The following is a 16,892-nucleotide window of genomic DNA, read 5'->3' as shown; positions in this document are numbered from 1 at the left end:
GAGTAGATAATGGCAGAGAAAATTTGGAAATTATATGAAAGAACATGGGTAGAAAATAAAGGCTAAGCATAACCAAACTTGAAAACTATATTTGTTCTTTATATACACATCATAATTTTAAGGAATACATTATACTAATTGCCTACCTTAATTTTAGCTTTGGGACATTGGTGGGCAGCCTCGATTCAGAAGCATGTGGGAACGATACTGCAGAGGAGTGAGTGCAATTGTGTAAGTATTTAAATTGGTTTATTAATGGGGAAAATTATTTATAGTATGTATTTCATTTGATGGTCTATTTTGTAGTTTAGACTATTTGTTTGGTGTAATTGCAACACAGTAGTTCAGTTAGGTTATCTTTCTTTCTTCCTTGTCTCTTTTGGTCAGAAATTTGCCATGTCATGTTTTTTGAACATTTCTTTCTGCATCTTGTCCTTTGAAACAACTTTCTTCACTTTTCTTTCCCCTCATCCCCTTATTCTTTTACAAAAATGTCATCCTGCTTAAGTTTTTTGGGTATCAGAACTTACCTATTGATGTGTTAAATGATCAGGCCCTTGCTGAGCATTATCTTGGGCGTTAAAGCCAGAACCCGCTTTGTGTTTATCTGGCATCCACATGCATGCTGAGTGGGGGTTGCTGTTCCACTGGTTGCAGAGCAGTGGTTGAGAATGGAACCGCTGTCCAATTTTTTTCCATTTCAAACCTGGGCCGCCATAAACAATTATTGTACCCTGACTAATGTACTGGTTGAAATTAGCTACCTCAGCACAAACCAGATATTCAACCTGATGTTTACTGGTCAGCTGCTCATTGAAACTACTGTAGACTGCCATTCAAACAGAATTTTTAATAAGTCTCCTGTTTGTGCACTTTTCAGGTACATGGTTGATGCTGCAGACCAAGAGAAAACAGAAGCTTCAAAAAATGAATTGCATAATTTATTAGAGAAGCCGCAGTTGCAAGGAATCCCGGTGCGTTTATTCCTTTTCAGTTTGTAATGAGCCAAACCAAGCTATTCTGAACTTTTAACAAGAAAAAAGTAATGTTCAAAAGTCGTAGAATTTGGAACAAATAGTTTTGGAGTTCATTTATTTTGTTCTGATTCAGTGACTTGGAATCGTAATGTGATGGTTCAAATCTTGCATTGCGCAACAATTGCATTTAAGGATTTTGAATTCTGTAAGAACTGAAAATTCTAATATATTCGTTATAAATATTTTCAAACTCAATAGAGGAAGGGTTGATGCAATGGTTCCCCAAAATTTTGGCAAAAACACTGCAGTATAAAGACAAAAGACTAGTGTTGTGTCCACACACATACATGGCTGATGCTGATATAGTATCATCTCCTCTTGAAAACTACTTGCCCACGGTGTGAGACAATAGCACTGGTATAATTTCTGCTTTCTTTTATATAATGAAGCTATCTTAGTCACTGAACAGAACGTCTATTTGACACCAAGTTTAATAAAACAGTCAAACACGAAATCAAGAAAATGTAGTATCTAGAACTATGGCATATAATCTACTAGAGATGTGCTAGTATTATACTACGTAAATACAGAAGAGAGGTGCTAATTCAGTGATTACACTGATGAATATAAGAACATAAGAACATAAGAAATAGGAGCAGGAGTAGGCCATCTAGCCCTTCGAGCCTGCCCCGCCATTCAATAAGATCATGGCTGATCTGTCGTGGCTCAGTTCCACTTTCCCGCCCTCTCCCCATAACCCTTAATCCCTTCTCTTATCAAGAACCCATCAACCCGCTTCTTAAAAATATTTAGCGAGGCAGCCTCCACCACTTCAACGGGCAGAGAATTCCAGAGATTCACCACCCTTTGAGTGAAGAAGTTCCTCCTCAACTCCGTTCTAAACCGCCCCCCCTTTATCTTGAGGCTGTGCCCCTTAGTCCTACTGTCTTTTTTGAGCGGGAAGAGTCTCTCCACCTCTATCCTATTCGCACTATTATAAGTGAACTGTTTTCAAAGATTTTTCAGAAAAAGATTTGCATGATTTTATTTTCTGATTTTGAGCTGATTGACATCCAATAAAAAAATGTTATTGGATAGTGTAAAATTTTGAAAATGCTCTATCAAACATTAAAGCAAATATGTGATGTAAGGTAAAAATTAAATGGAAAGTGTTTGAAATACTCAGCAGGTCAGGCAGCATCAGTGAAAAAAGAGTTTTGAGGCAGTGAAAGTTCACTGATTTAAAATGTTAATCCCAACCCGTACTACCTAACCTGTACTGCATGTAGTAGGATACATAAAAGTTCTCACTAATATAGTAATTTTACTAATATATGGCAAGTAGTTTTTTACTGAAATAAAAAACACAATTCAATTATATTCTGGTTTAAAAATATTTATTTCTACTTTGTCTTTCTATTTTTCTTGAAAGAAAGATGTTTTGAACTGAGAATACTATATTATTATGGGACCTTGCTAACGATTGGACCGTACATTTGATTTGCAAGTCTGCCATTTAATCACAGTAGAAAGTTATGGATGCCGTTGCAGGAGACAAACACCAAATCCCATGAACTACCCAAAATAAATAAATATTGTATTGGAAAATTCCATTTGGTAACCTATATTAGTTGCATATTAAATAAATTACTCCCCACTTTCAATATTGCCATGCTTCGAGGAATATGTTTGGAGTTTATAGTCTCATGAGTTAGTTCACATAGAACTGATCTACAAAATCCTGTAAGATTGCTAACTGTGGCAGAACAATAGCACAGCATTTGAATGCCAGCGGCATCAAACGCTAAGTTAGACAGTGATAAATTCATTACCACAATTTTGTTCAGCGACACTGATACAAAAGCAAAATACTGTGGTTGCTCAAAATCTGAATTTAAAAACTGGGTTGGCAGTATCTGTGGAGAGAGAAACAACGTTTAAGATCCGTTAACCTTTAACCAGAAGACAATGAAAGGTTGCAGACTTGAAAAGTTTCCTGTTGTTTCTCCCTCCACAAATGCTGCCGGTCTTGATGAGTAGATCATTATTTTCTGTTTTTAATTAACGTTTGCAGTAATATAATTATTACCATTGAAAGATTAAGGTGTATTCAGTAATTAACTCCAATCAACTGAAGAAAATCCAACAGGAAAATTGTATTTTACCAGCTCAGCAGTAGTTGTTTCACTTGTTACAAATATTGCAGTGTGGGTTTGACAAGGGTAAATATGGTATTCAGTGTAACTTGGTAGATTTCCCATGTTGAAATTGTCTGTTGACATGAGCATAAAATCATATCTATCAGAAGGCTGGTGAGGCTCTACATTCCTCTGGGGAGATTCGCACTGAGTTTGTTGTGCATGGCTTTCTCTAGTTGCTTCTTTCTAGCTTTTGTTAACTTTATATATAGTACGATTTCTTAGTTGTTCTCACCTTTTTTTCTACCTAAAACCTAATCTGTTGCTCACTGCAATTCACAAATTTTATTTTGTTTTACAAAAGCATGTTTCCAATTATTTCTATTCTCTGCTTTCTCCCCCAGCGTATAAAGCACTAGCAGTAATAACACTTAGAACCAACAGAGTTCTCATAATTTCATTAAGGCTAGTCAGTCGAAGAACCATGACTGATCAATTTGCTTGTGTCATCTCTAATGATAGGCCATGTGCTATGATACAGTACTAAGTAGCTCCATATGCCGGTCTTCGAGTGATTAATAATTTAGCTTCAGCATTGCATCATCCATGCAGAATGTTCCAAAGGTCTGACAAGCAACATCCCCCACCATCAAAAATGTGAGAACACTTTGTAAATAGAGTACAATGGACAAATGCACTTGAAGAAAATGAAGTACTTTCATTTTTATAGCATATTACTATGCCTACATTTGTCCCACCTCGAATACAATATATTGCTTTCATGAATGTGAACTTTTGTGCAATTTTGTTGGACCACCAGTGTTTTTAATAGTATTAACTCTGTGTATGCTTCTCCTACAGAAAGACTGTATTTTTTAACTCCTTGTGGAGAATTGCATTAATTGCCAAAAATGTTTTTGTGCATTGACAGAGCCACACACTGTGAAATCTTTAGTATACTGAGTTCCTTGTTCACATCTGTCTGGTCTGTATTGGAGTGTGGATTGCAGCAGACTGCAAAAGCTGCAGTTTGGTGACTGAGGAGTTAAGAGTTAAATTATGGATTAATTTCAATCTGAAGCCTTGTCTAGTCTTTAATTTAGCAATTAACTAAAGGTTGCTCTTTCGATTGGCAGTAGGTGAGTTTAAGGCCAACTTTAAAACAGGGCTGATAAAGGCTCTGCTTACAGTTGCAACCAGTTAATAGGAAACCTCTTCAAGCCAGTTTTCTAGTGGCTAGATTCAGCTGAGTATAAAAGTAGATTTTAAAGTGCTGCCTAGTCTGTACTGGAATGCACCTTTAGAAGGCAGTGGAGTATGGAAGCTGGAGTTTGGTGAATATACAAATTTGGTGAGGAGGGTGCCAGATGATCCTTTCTTATCTTTCCTTAAAGACAAATAGTAACTTTGATAAGTAGGATATAGTGAGTCTTTCTACTGTCCTTATTATACCCTACATTAGAGGAAATAAAAGTAAAGGGAGCAATTTAAGTATAAGTCGTGGCAGGGCAGCTTGACTATGTAGAATGCTCCTCTTGTGCGATGTGGGACATCAGGGAAACTTTCAATGTTCAGGGCCTCCACATTTGCAGGAGGCATCCCCAGCTACAGCTACCTGAAATCCACATTTCATAGCTGGAACTGTGACTAGAGTCACTGTGGAGCACCAAAAAAGATGTGATCTTCGTGGATAGTACAAAAGGTGAGGTTGTCACGTTGCAGGTAAAGAGTGCACAGACAGAAGGAAAATAGGTGACTGCCAAACAGAGCAAAAGCACTTGGTAGAGCAAGAGGCCCTGGATCCATCTCCCTGTAACAGATTTTTCATTTTGGATATTGATGGGGAAATGGTTTCTTAAGGTTATTCAGTAAAGGCTAGGTCCATAGCACCATGAATTGCTCAGCTGCACAGGGGAAGACAAAAAAGAATGGCAGAACAATAATGATAGGGATTCTGTTTTAAGGGGAACAGGCATTTCTGTAGCCCATATTTGACAGCAGGATGGCATATTGCCTCTCTGGTGCCAGGGTCAAGAATATCACTGAGTGACTGCAGGACATTCTGAAGGAACAGCGTGATAGCCAGAGGTTGTTATCGATATTGGTGCCAACAACATGGATAAAAACAAGGGATGAGGCCCTGAAAGCTAGGGGACTAGGAAGTAAATTAAAAAGCAGGACCTCAAAGTTAGTAATCTCAGGATTACTCCCCTTGTCACATACTAGTGAGAGTAAGAATAGGAGAATAGACCAGATGAATGCGTGGCTGGAGAGACAGTGTAGGAGGAAGGAATTTGGATCCTTGGGGCATTGGGACCAAATCTAGGGAAGATGGGGCGTGTTTTCACCCAAATAGCAATAGGACTAAGATCCTTGCAGGAATATTCATTACTATTGTTGACAAGCATTTAAACTAGCAGGGCAGAGGGATGGGAACATGAGTGAAGAGACATGAGAAATGGGAGAATTTATAATTGAAGATAAGGAAATGGCAGAGCAATTAAACAACTACTTTAGCTCTGTCTTCATGGAGGAAGGCTCAATTAACTTGTCAGAATGCCAAGGATCCAAGGGTCCAGTGAGAAGGAAGAATTGAAGAAAATTCGTATTAATAAAAAAAAGTGCATTGGAGAAATTAATGGGACTGAAAGACGATAAATCAGTAGGGCCTTATAATCTACATCCTGCATGCTATAGGAGGTTGCCATGGAAATAGTGGACATGTTGGTTCTCATCTCCAAAATCGTGTAGATTGTGGAACAGTCCCAGCAGATTGAGGGTGGCAAATGTAACCCTGATACTTAAAAAAGGAAGGAGGGAGAAAAGGGGGATTACAGACTGGTTAGCCTAACACCAAAAGCAAGGAAAATGCTGGAGTATTTTCTAAAGGATGGGCTAACTGGATACTTAGAAATTATCAACAGAATTAGGCAAAGTCAGCATTGATTTCTGAAAAGGCAATCATTTCTGACAAACCTGGAGTTTTTTAGGAGTTAACAAGTTGAGGAGAAAGGGGTAAGCCAGTGGATGTGGTGTATTTGGATTTTGATACTTTACTGATAAAGTCCCACATGAGAGGTTTAAAAACAGAATGAAAATAATTGGGTCTTTTTCACATTGACAGTGGCGTCCTGGAGGATCAGTGCTTGGGCCCCTGCTGTTCGCAATATATGTCAATGATTTGGATGAACGAATCAAAAGGGCAGCACGGTGGCATAGTGATTAGCAGTGCTGCCTCATAGTGCCAGGGACCTGGCTTCGATTCCCAGCTTGGGTCGCTGTCTGTGTGGAGTTTGCACATTCTCCCCGTGCCTGCATGGATTTCCTCCGGATTCCTCCCACAGTCCAAAGGTGTACTAGTTAGGTGGATTAGCACGGTCTCGTTGGGCCAAAGGGCCTGTTTCCTGTGCTGTGTTGTTGTTCTTTGTTCTTAAATTTCCACTTAGTGTCAGGGGGACTAGCTAGAGTAAATACATGGGTTTATAGAGATAGAGCCTGGGTAGGATTGTGGTCAGTGCAGTTTTGATGCACTGAATGGCCTCCTTCTGCACTGTAGGATTCTATGGCATCTATGAAATAATATTCACAAGTTTGCTGATGAAGTGAAACTTGGTGGGAATGTGAGTGGTGAGGAGGATGTTAAGAGGCATCAAGGTGACTTAAGCAAGTTGAGTGAGTGGGCAAATACATGCAGATGTAGTACAAGTTGGGTAAACGTGGAAACATATTTTCAACATGGACCAAGAAGTCTAACAAGTGCGAGTCAAAGGGTGTGACACGAAACCCCATGGTGCAATGAAGGTGGAGGTCGGCGGGGGTCGATCGAGGTGGGATCCCGCCGCCCCATGCGTCGGGCACACCACCGGTCTGTCTCACCAACGTGGAGCAAGAGCGCACATGTTAGGACCCGAAAGATGGTGAACTATGCCTGGGCAAGGCGAAGCCAGAGGAAACTCTGGAGGTCCATAGCGGTCCTGACATGCAAATTAGTTGTCCGATCTTGCTGTAGGGGCGAATTAATGATAGATTGGGAAATGTTGAAGCACAAAGGGATCTTGGTGTCTTGGTAGGCCAAGCAAGCTTCCAGTTAAAGCAGGCAGTTAGGAAGGAAAATGGTATGTCATACTTCATTGCAAGAGGATTTGAGTAGAGGAGCGAGGATGTCTTACTGCAGCTGTACAGGGCCTTGACAAGACAACACCTGGAGTACTTTGTGCAGTTTCAGCCTCCTTTCTGCAGAAAAGATGTACTTGTCATAAAGGGAGTGCAGCAAAGGTTCATCAGACTGATTCCTGGGATAGCAGGATTGTTGTCTGAAGAGTGAATGGATCAACTGGTTCTGTATTCCCTGGAATTTAGAAGAAAGAGAGATCTAATTGAAATGTATAAAGTTATGATACGGCTGGGCAGACCCTCTGGCTGGAGGGTCCAGAACAAGGGACCATAGTCTCAGGATATGGGATAGGCCGGTTAAGCCTGAGATGAGGAGGTACTACTTCACTGAACCTATGGAATTGACTACCAAGAATTCTGTGGAGGCCAAATTAGTAAATATATTAAGAAGGAAATGGGTATATTTCTAAAGGTGTCAAGCGGTATGGGGGGAATATGGTATTGAAAGAGGATCAGCCATTATCCTGTTGAAAGGCAGAGCAGGCTTAAAGGGCCTACTCCTATTTTCTATGTTTGTATGATATTAGCTGACAAATTGTAATGTGTAACAACTGCACATACTTTATTTGACCATTTGAATATAAATTTTCACAATTCTGCAAAAAAGCAATGCAACGTGGGATGAGCAAAATTTCTGCCAAAAATCAAAATCCTGAAGTTCTGTACATGCCAACAAGCATTCTTTCATGCTGTTAACATTTATTTGCATTGTATAATCAGCAATTAATAGCAAAATCAATGTGGGTCATTTTGCTTTGTCGCTTTCCTGAAATTATCCCACAAAACTGCAGGATTATCAAGGCATGAGCAGAATGAGACCATGCGTATGGAATATCCACACAGCACCCACTCCACTGTTTTCTACATTGGCTTATGAGAAAATAGTACCGGACACTTCAAGCCATCAGGGGAGGAGTGTTTCAGAGACTGTTTGCATAGATTATAGTTGAAAACTAATCTGATTATCAAAGGGAGAAATTTGAAATAGAGTAAGACAATAAGAGGAAAAAAATTGGGAGACATGCAAACTTGACAATTGGGAAATTGGCACCTGACAATCATTAGTGGCTCACTAATAGTCTAATTAAGGAGAAATAAGCAAAATATTGTGGATGCTGAAATCTGAATAGGGTTCAGCATCCTCTAATTGAGGCAGGTGGGAATCATATGTTCTTTTGGAAACTGTTCCAGGAATCAGAGAGTCTGTTTTGACATGCCTTTTACTGTGGATTTTCTGTGTCCAGCATAAATATTGCTCATCTGCTGGAGTGCAAAGTTTTTTTTTGTTTTTAATCAAGTTATCACAGATTTTTATGGCGGCTTGCAAACTAGTTGAGAAGGTGCAAACTGGATTTTACTGTTGTGTGAATATGAGCAGGTTGTCATTTAGAGTTGATAAAATGTTGCAAGGCTAGAGGAAAATCCATTTACCTTGATTTTCATCATTACTTCCTTGGAATAATAAGTATAACCTTTTTTTCAGAAGCTGTTAACTCTTGTAGGACCAAAGGTTGGACATTATCCAATAGGTTCAATCCAGTTCCAAAATCTATAGGGGTTGATTGGAAACTTGCTGACTCTATATTTCTATCTCAAATGTATAAGGAAAAGGTTGTCCACCATTTGTATCCTATTTAGTTTTTTTTGTCATTGTAACATTGGCCTCCTGGTGACTGCTCTTAGCGTCAACATGTATCAGCTATATGGCATGTCCAGATTGCCCTCAAAAGCTCCCTTTGAACTCTGAGAGTATCCACATCCGAAGTCCTTGTGCAAAGTGGCTTTTCAACTTCAGTTTTCATGGAAAAAACAACCAAATTGTGGAACATAAACTTCAAAACATTGGTAAAATCTAGAAATCTATAGTTTTAAAAAAAACAGTGGTCTCCATTTAGGGTTCATGTTGAGGATTTGTTTGTGCTTGTTTTTTTTGAAGATGTTGCATAACTTTTGCGTTTACTAGATTGGCAAATATGTACCTTGAAGCATAGATAGTGCTATGTAGGTGACTTTAGCAGCCTTTTATTATCCCACAAACTGCAGAGATGAATGACTAAAAAAGTAGCATTGCCCCCTAATGGATACCAAATCTTTAATAACAATGAAAGCAGTATTGTCTCCAAGAACATAGAACATTACAGCGCAGTACAGGCCCTTCAGCCCTCGATGTTGTGCCAACCACTGGAACGAATTCGGAGGGGAGGTGGGATCCTGAGTAGAGGGGGTGAAAGTGAGGGGGACATAGATGGGGACTGCAATGCACAGCATCGTGGGGCTGGGGCGGAGCAGGGTTTGAAATGCGTATACTTTAATGCGAGGAGTATTCACAATAAAGTGGATGAACTTGCAGCGTGGATCAGTACCTGGGACTTTGATGTTGTGGCCATTTCAGAGACATGGATAGAGCAGGGTCAGGAATGGTTGTTGCAGGTCCCGGGGTTCAAATGCTTTAGTCGGAGTAGAGAAGGAGGTAGAAGGGGGGGAGGGGTAGCATTATTGGTCAAGGACTGTATCACAGTGTCAGAGAGGAAGTTTGATGAGGACTTGTCTGTTGAGGTAGTATGGGCGGAGATTAGAAATAGGAGAGGAGAGGTCACCCTGTTGGGAGTCTTTTATAGACCTCCTAAAAGTTCTAGAGAGGTTGAGGAAAGGATTGCGGAGACGATCCTGGTTAGGAGTGAAAGTAATAGGGTAATTGTTATGGGGGACTTTAACTTTACTAATATTGATTGGAATTGCTATAGCTCTAGCTCATCAGAGGGGTCAGTTTTTGTACAAAGCGTGCAGTCTGTGATAGGTATGTCCCTGTCAGGAAAGGAGGAATTGGTAGGGCTAGGGAACCATGGTGCACTAAAAAAGTTGATTCGTTGGTTAAAAAGAAAAAGGAGGCTTATGTTCGGATGAGACTTGAGGGCTCGGGTAGTGCACTAGAAAACTTTAGATTGGCTAGGAGGGAGTTGAAGAGTGAGTTAAGAAGGGCTAAAAGAGGACATGAGAAGACTTCGGCTGATAGGATTAAGGAGAATCCTAAGGCGTTCTATAGGTATGTCAAGAACAGAAGGTTGGTTAGGGCAAGATTAGGGCCAATTATAGACAGCAGAGGGAAGTTATGAGTGGAACCGGAAGAGATTGGAGAGGCATTGAACCAATATTTCTCTTCGGTGTTCACGCAGGGGGACAAGAATATAGCTGAGGAGGACACTGGGTTGCAGGGGAGTAGAATAGACAGTATTACAGTTGATAAGGAGGATGTGCTGGATATTCGTGAGGGATTGAAGATGGATAAGTCCCCTGGTCCGGATGGGATTTACCCTAGGATTCTCTGGGAGGCAAGAGAAGTGATTGCAGAGCCTCTGGCTCTGATCTTCAGGTCGCCGTTGGCCTCTGGTATAGTACTGGAAGATTGGAGGTTAGCGAATGTTGTCCCATTGTTTAAGAAGGGAAACAGAGACTTCCCCGGGAATTATAGACCGGTGAGTCTCACTTCTGTTGTGGGCAAGGTTTTAGAAAAAATTATTAGGGATAGGATTTATAGTTATTTGGAGAGTAATGAATTGATTGGAGATAGTCAGCATGGTTTTGTAGCGGGTATGTCGTGCCTTACTAACCTTATTGAGTTTTTTGAAAAAGTGACCAAAGAGGTGGATGGGGGTAAGGCAGTTGACATGGTATATATGGATTTTAGTAAGGCGTTTGATAAGGTTCACCATGGTAGGCTTCTGCAGAAAATGCAGATGTATGGGATTGAGGGTAATCTAGGAAATTGGATCAGGAATTGGCTAGCAGATAGGAGACAGAGGGTGGTGGTTGATGGTAAATATTCGTCATGGAGTTCGGTTACGAGTGGTGTGCCTCAGGGATCTGTTTTGGGGCCACTGCTGTTCGTAATTTTTATTAATGATCTGGATGAGGGTATAGTTGGGTGGATTAGTAAATTTGCTGATGACACCAAAGTCGGAGGTGTGGTAGATTGTGAGGAAGGGTGTCATAGTTTGCAGGAAGACTTGGACAGGTTGCAGAGCTGGGCCGAGAGGTGGCGGATGGAGTTTAATGCAGAGAAGTGTGAGGTAATTCACTTTGGTAGGAATAACAGATGTGTCGAGTATAGGGCTAACGGGAGGACTTTGAATAGTGTGGATGAACAGAGGGATCTAGGTGTATGTGTACATAGATCCCTGAAAGTTGGGAATCAAGTAGATAGGGTTGTTAAGAAGGCATACGGTGTCTTGGCGTTTATTGGTAGGGGGATTGAATTTAGGAATCGCAGCGTCATGTTGCAACTGTACACAACTCTGGTGCGGCCGCACTTGGAGTACTGTGTGCAGTTCTGGTCCCCACATTACAGGAAGGATGTGGAGGCTTTGGAGAGGGTGCAGAGGAGGTTTACCAGGATGTTGCCTGGTATGGAGGGGAGGTCCTATGAGGAGAGACTGAGGAATTTGGGGTTGTTTTCGCTGGAAAGAAGGCGGCTAAGAGGGGATCTTATTGAAACATATAAGATGATTAGAGGTTTAGATAGGGTGGATAGTGATAGCCTTTTTCCTCGGATGGAGAAATCTAGCACGAGGGGGCATGGCTTTAAATTAAGGGGTGGTAGTTATAGGATGGATGTCAGGGGTAGGTTCTTTACCCAGAGGGTGGTGAGGGATTGGAATGCCCTGCCTGCTGCGGTTGTAAATGTGCCTAGTTTGGGGGCGTTTAAGAGATCCGTGGATAGGTTTATGGATGAAAAGGGATTGGTTTAGGTTAGAGGGTCATTGTTTTTTATTAACTGGTCGGCGCAACATCGTGGGCCGAAGGGCCTGTTCTGCGCTGTAATGTTCTATGTTCTATGAATCTAATGACCCTCTAACCTAAACTATTCCAATGTTATCCATATGCCTATCCACTGACCATTTGAGCGCCCTAAAAGTTGGCAAGTCCACAACTGCTGCAGGCAGGGCATTCCACGCCCTTACTACCCTCTTGAGTAAAGAACCTACCTCTGACATCCATCCTATAATTACCACCCCTCAATTTAAAGCTATGCCCCCTCATGTTAGCCATCACCATCTGAGGAAAAAGGCTCTCATTGTCCACCCTATCTAACCCTCTGATCATCTTGTATGCCTCAATTAGGTCACCTCTTAACCTCCTTCTCTCTAATGAAAATAACCTCAAGTCCCTCAGCCTGTCTTCATAAGACCTTCCCACCATACCAGGCAACATCCTGGTAAACCACCTCTGCACCCTTTCCAATGCTTCCACATCTTTCTTATAATGCGGCGACCAGAACTGTACGCAATACTCCAAGTGCAGCCGCACCAGAGTTTTGTACAGTTGCAACATGATCTCACCGCTCTGAAATTCAATCCCTCTACCAATAAAAGCTAACACACCGTACGCCTTCTTAACAACCTTATCAACCTGGGTGCCAACTTTCAAGGATCTATGCACATGTACACCAAGATCTCTCTGCTCGTCGACACTACCAAAAGTCCTACCATTAGCCCTATATTCTATACTCCTGTTACTCTTACCAAAGTGAATCACCTCACACTTTTCTGCATTAAACTCCATTTGCCACCTCTCAGCCCAGCTCTGCAGCTTATCTGTGTCCCTCTGCAAACTGTAACATCCATCCTCACTGTCTACAACTCCTCCAACTTTGGTGTCGTCAGCAAATTTACTAACCCATCCTTCTTCACCCTCATCTAGGTCATTTATAAAAATGACAAACAGCAGTGGCCCCAAAACAGATCCCTGAGGCGCACCACTTGTAACTGAACTCCAGGTTGAATATTTCCCATCGACCACCACCCTCTGTCTTCTATCAGCTAGCTAGTTCCTGATCCAAAATGCTAAATCATGCTAAATCACCCTCAATCCCATGCATCTGCATTTTCTGAATTCTGTCATAACTAATAAATCAGGTTGCATGAATTTCAACATTAATATTGCATTTGGAAAAATATTGGATCAATGCTTCTTCATCTTTGACTAGCTTTCAGTATTTTGTGTTTTAACAATCTCCAAGCTATATGTTGTCCTGTGTATTCACTGGTGTACTCGGAACATCATCTCATGCTGGGTTAATATGTTTCTTTGTACTTTAAGGACATGGCTGTTCTCACAAAGACTTGGCATGTTTTTGAAAATTGTTTGTTTGTAATTACTGAAATGGGCAGTGCATGTTTTAATCCAGCAAGAATATACTCCTTCAAATGTAATGAAGTACACAACCACATCTATTGTACTCTATGGCTACGAAAGCATTTGTGTCTAGCGCTGTATTGCAGGTATGCTCCTCTATCAGAGGGTCTGTTTTTGAAGTGAATAATGTCGCCTGGTGCCATGGTAAATGTGCATCCTTAAACTAGCATCACCAACAAGTTATCTTTTCATTTCCCAGAATTATTATAAACAAAACAACCATAGTAATGTATAACGCTTATCAAATATATCTAAAATGTTCCAATCAAACCAATCCCATAAACAAAAACCTTCCACAGGTTTAAAACAGCAAAGACTAATGCTCATGTGATACTGGAATTGAGTCCTTACATTGGAGAATTGAAAAACCTGACTTGTCAGCTTTTAATTTTTAGCAGTTCTCTGGATACACTCAGAACAAGTTGAAGTCAGAACAGCTTCCCAAAACACCAGGAAGAGACTCTGTAAAGCCATAACAGCAAATTTTCTATTGCAGGACAACAAGAAGCCTTCCTTTTTAGCTAACCAGCAGAACTTCTAAAACCCAGGGAGAGAGACACCGATTTCAGTCTGATGTCCACTTATTTCTAAACTAAACATTGCTTTCAGTCAAAAACAAAGTGAAACCTTGAATTCCCTAGGAAAGAAAAAAAACTTGACCAGAATCCATGACCTTCCTCCTAACAACGCAGGGCCACAAAACAATGCAGAGTAAAAATGTACAACTGCCATTTAAATCACTGGAAGAGCAATAATTGCTCCTATAAACAACTCTGCAACAATGAGAGCTGAAAGCTACAGAGTACATGATTGGGGGGAAAAAATCTTTTAAAGCTATACTAACGTCATACACTTGATAAACAGTTGCCCTTTGCATGGCTCCCTCTGGCAACCCTGAAGGCCCCTGCCGCTGTACTTACAAGCTGCACCTTAATTACTTAATTCAAAGACATGGTGTCACAACACACTGCCTCTCCTTCTCTGAGATGCTCCTTAAAACCCACACATTTGGCCAAACTTTTAGTGACACCTCAACTCAAGCACCATGAAATTATTTTCCACATTGAAGTTGTGCTATGAATGCAATTTGGTTGAAATAGGAACACTCATTCATATTAATTAAAATTAGAGGGAAGGGAAGTAGTTTTAAAATGTATTGGCTAGATCCTTAAATTATATATAGAATTAATTTTTATACAGAATGCTTCTTTACTGCTCCTGTAAACTGGGGAAGCTGCAATAGCCTGACTTGTAAAACATGACTTCAGTGATTATGTTTGTAATTAACTGAGAGGCATACATAATTTGTTTATCTTGCATAAATGAGAGCTGATCTGAGACTTGGGCTATTTCTTTTGCTGCCTGGTGCTTTTAGTGCTGGAACTGGTTCAACCCAGAATTGCTTATGATGCTTCTTTACAGTAATACCATCCCTTAATTTCAATGCTATAGTCATCAAAAGTCTTCAAAGCCCTGGTGAGATGCTAAAAGAGCCTGAGAGAAGAATGGATCAAGTTTTAAACTTAAACAAGGACAATAATGGAGCATGAAAACAGCTGGCTAGAGTGAATATGGAAATTAGGTTAAGGTATGGGTCTGTAAAGATGCAGTGGCAGCATTTATGGAGATATTTCAAAATACTCAAAGGATGCATTCCAGTCAGACACGACGCTAAGAGAAGGGTGCCTAAGGAAGTTGAAGAGTTTCACATTGAAAGAAAATGTATATTAATCTGCAAAGCTAAGTGCAGGTCAGAAGATTGCACGGAATATAAAGAATGACTAAAAGGTTAATAAGAATGGAGAAATTATAGTATGAGCTGGAAATAAAGAAATAGATATTGAGTGTCTGTAGATATTTGAAAAGGGAAAAAAGTGAACGAAGTGAGTATTGATCCTCTAGAGAGTGTTTGAGGAATTAATAGTGAAAAATAGGGAAGTGGTAGATTAATTGGAACAGATATTTTGCATCAGTCTTCATTGTAGAGGATACAAATAACATCCCAGGAATAAGTGTGAATTTGGAAGTGAAAAGGAGAGAAGAATTTAAAACAATTTCTATCATCATGTAATATTTTAAAAGCATTTAGAAGTTACGTGGGACATGATGGGCATAGAGGGATATGGGCCAAATGCGGGCAATTGGGATTAGTTTAGGAGCTTTAAAAAAAAGGGCAGCATGGACCATGCTGTAAAACTCTTTGATACCGGGGAAAAAGTACAGAGAAAAACTAAAAACTGACAAACCCCCAAGTTGCAGGATCTTAAAAGATTTGTCCACTGAAATGGCAGATGCATTGATTCCCTAGATTCTGAAATGGCCTGCTCCTTTAAATAATCTGATTGAAAATTAGCAAATGTGACTCTTTTCAAAAAAGAGAAGGCAGGGAACTAGAGGTAAGTTAGCTTAACATCTGTCAAAGAGGAAATGCTGGAATCTTTTGTTGAGGAAGTTATGTTAGTTCACTTTGAAAATATCAGTATAATCAGACAGATTCACCATGCTTTTGTGTAAGGGAAATCATGTTTGACTAATTTATTGGGGGTCTTTGAAGAAGTAACAAACAATGTACGTAAAGGATAACCTGTGGATAAGGTGTACTTAGATTTCAGGAAGGCATTTGATAAGATGTGATATTAAAGGTTACTATACAAAAAGCTTTTGCTCATTGTGTAGAGGGTAACATTAGCATGGATAGCAGATTGGTTTGTTAACAGGGAACAGAGTAGGCAGATGTGGGTCATTTTTGTCAGTCAGAGATTTATGCCATCACAATTTATGATGCATATTATTGTGATTAAAAATTGAGAGTATTCAGGATGTTCTTTCTTCAAGACAATGCTTTCATAACTTCTCTTCCAATACAGTTCTGCTTTCCAGTGCAACATTCTCAGCTTAATTACTGCAAGTATCAATCTTTTGCTTAATTTCCTAATATGGGCTGGAAGAAGAAATAGCACTTCCACTACAGGTGGAATGTAACTATGATTTTGCCTTTTGTGCGAACAGTTATGTTGACTTAGATTTAGATCTGTCTGCAGCTTTACATCCTCCCTTTGTGTACAACATGGTAGGAAAAAATATTCTATACAAAACTGTGTACTTGTGATTTTAGCTGGAATGAAAATATGACCCACAGCTTTGCTCAAAATCAGAATGCTTGGGTGGCAAACAGTCTGGTTCTACCTGTGACCAAGCAGGGTTTGAATCAACAAGGGATGTGGAGTTGGGTGTGGGGGTGTGCAAGGATGCTGGCTTTGCAGTGTACAGGTAAGAAGAGGAAGCAAAACGTGGATCTGAGTGGGACTCCGTTGGAAATTGGCAGAGAGGGAATCAGGATGCAGGAGCTTGGTCTCGTGGAAGTACATGCAAAACTAGAGAGAGAGTCTGAATACCTGTGGGGGACAAAAAC

At 40.3% G+C, this 16,892-nt stretch overlaps 1 protein-coding gene across 1 annotated transcript in view; it reads left to right on the top strand.

Moving 5' to 3' along the window:
• The window catches only part of LOC145357031 (ADP-ribosylation factor-like protein 8A), a 63,602-nt gene that overhangs the window by 25,972 nt on the left and 20,738 nt on the right, over positions 1-16,892 (top strand). Inside the window, exons 3-4 of the mRNA XM_080210082.1 lie at positions 158-231; positions 881-974. Of these exons, the coding sequence (XP_080066208.1) occupies positions 158-231; positions 881-974 (168 nt within the window). The remainder of the gene's footprint in view (positions 1-157; positions 232-880; positions 975-16,892) is intronic.

The sequence above is a fragment of the Carcharhinus amblyrhynchos genome, chromosome 22 (assembly GCF_965287045.1).
Source record: "Carcharhinus amblyrhynchos chromosome 22, sCarAmb.v2.hapA, whole genome shotgun sequence".
Classification (NCBI taxonomy): domain Eukaryota; kingdom Metazoa; phylum Chordata; class Chondrichthyes; order Carcharhiniformes; family Carcharhinidae; genus Carcharhinus; species Carcharhinus amblyrhynchos.
Note: the sequence above shows the minus strand (reverse complement) of the source record. Positions and strands in the feature narration are given on the sequence as shown.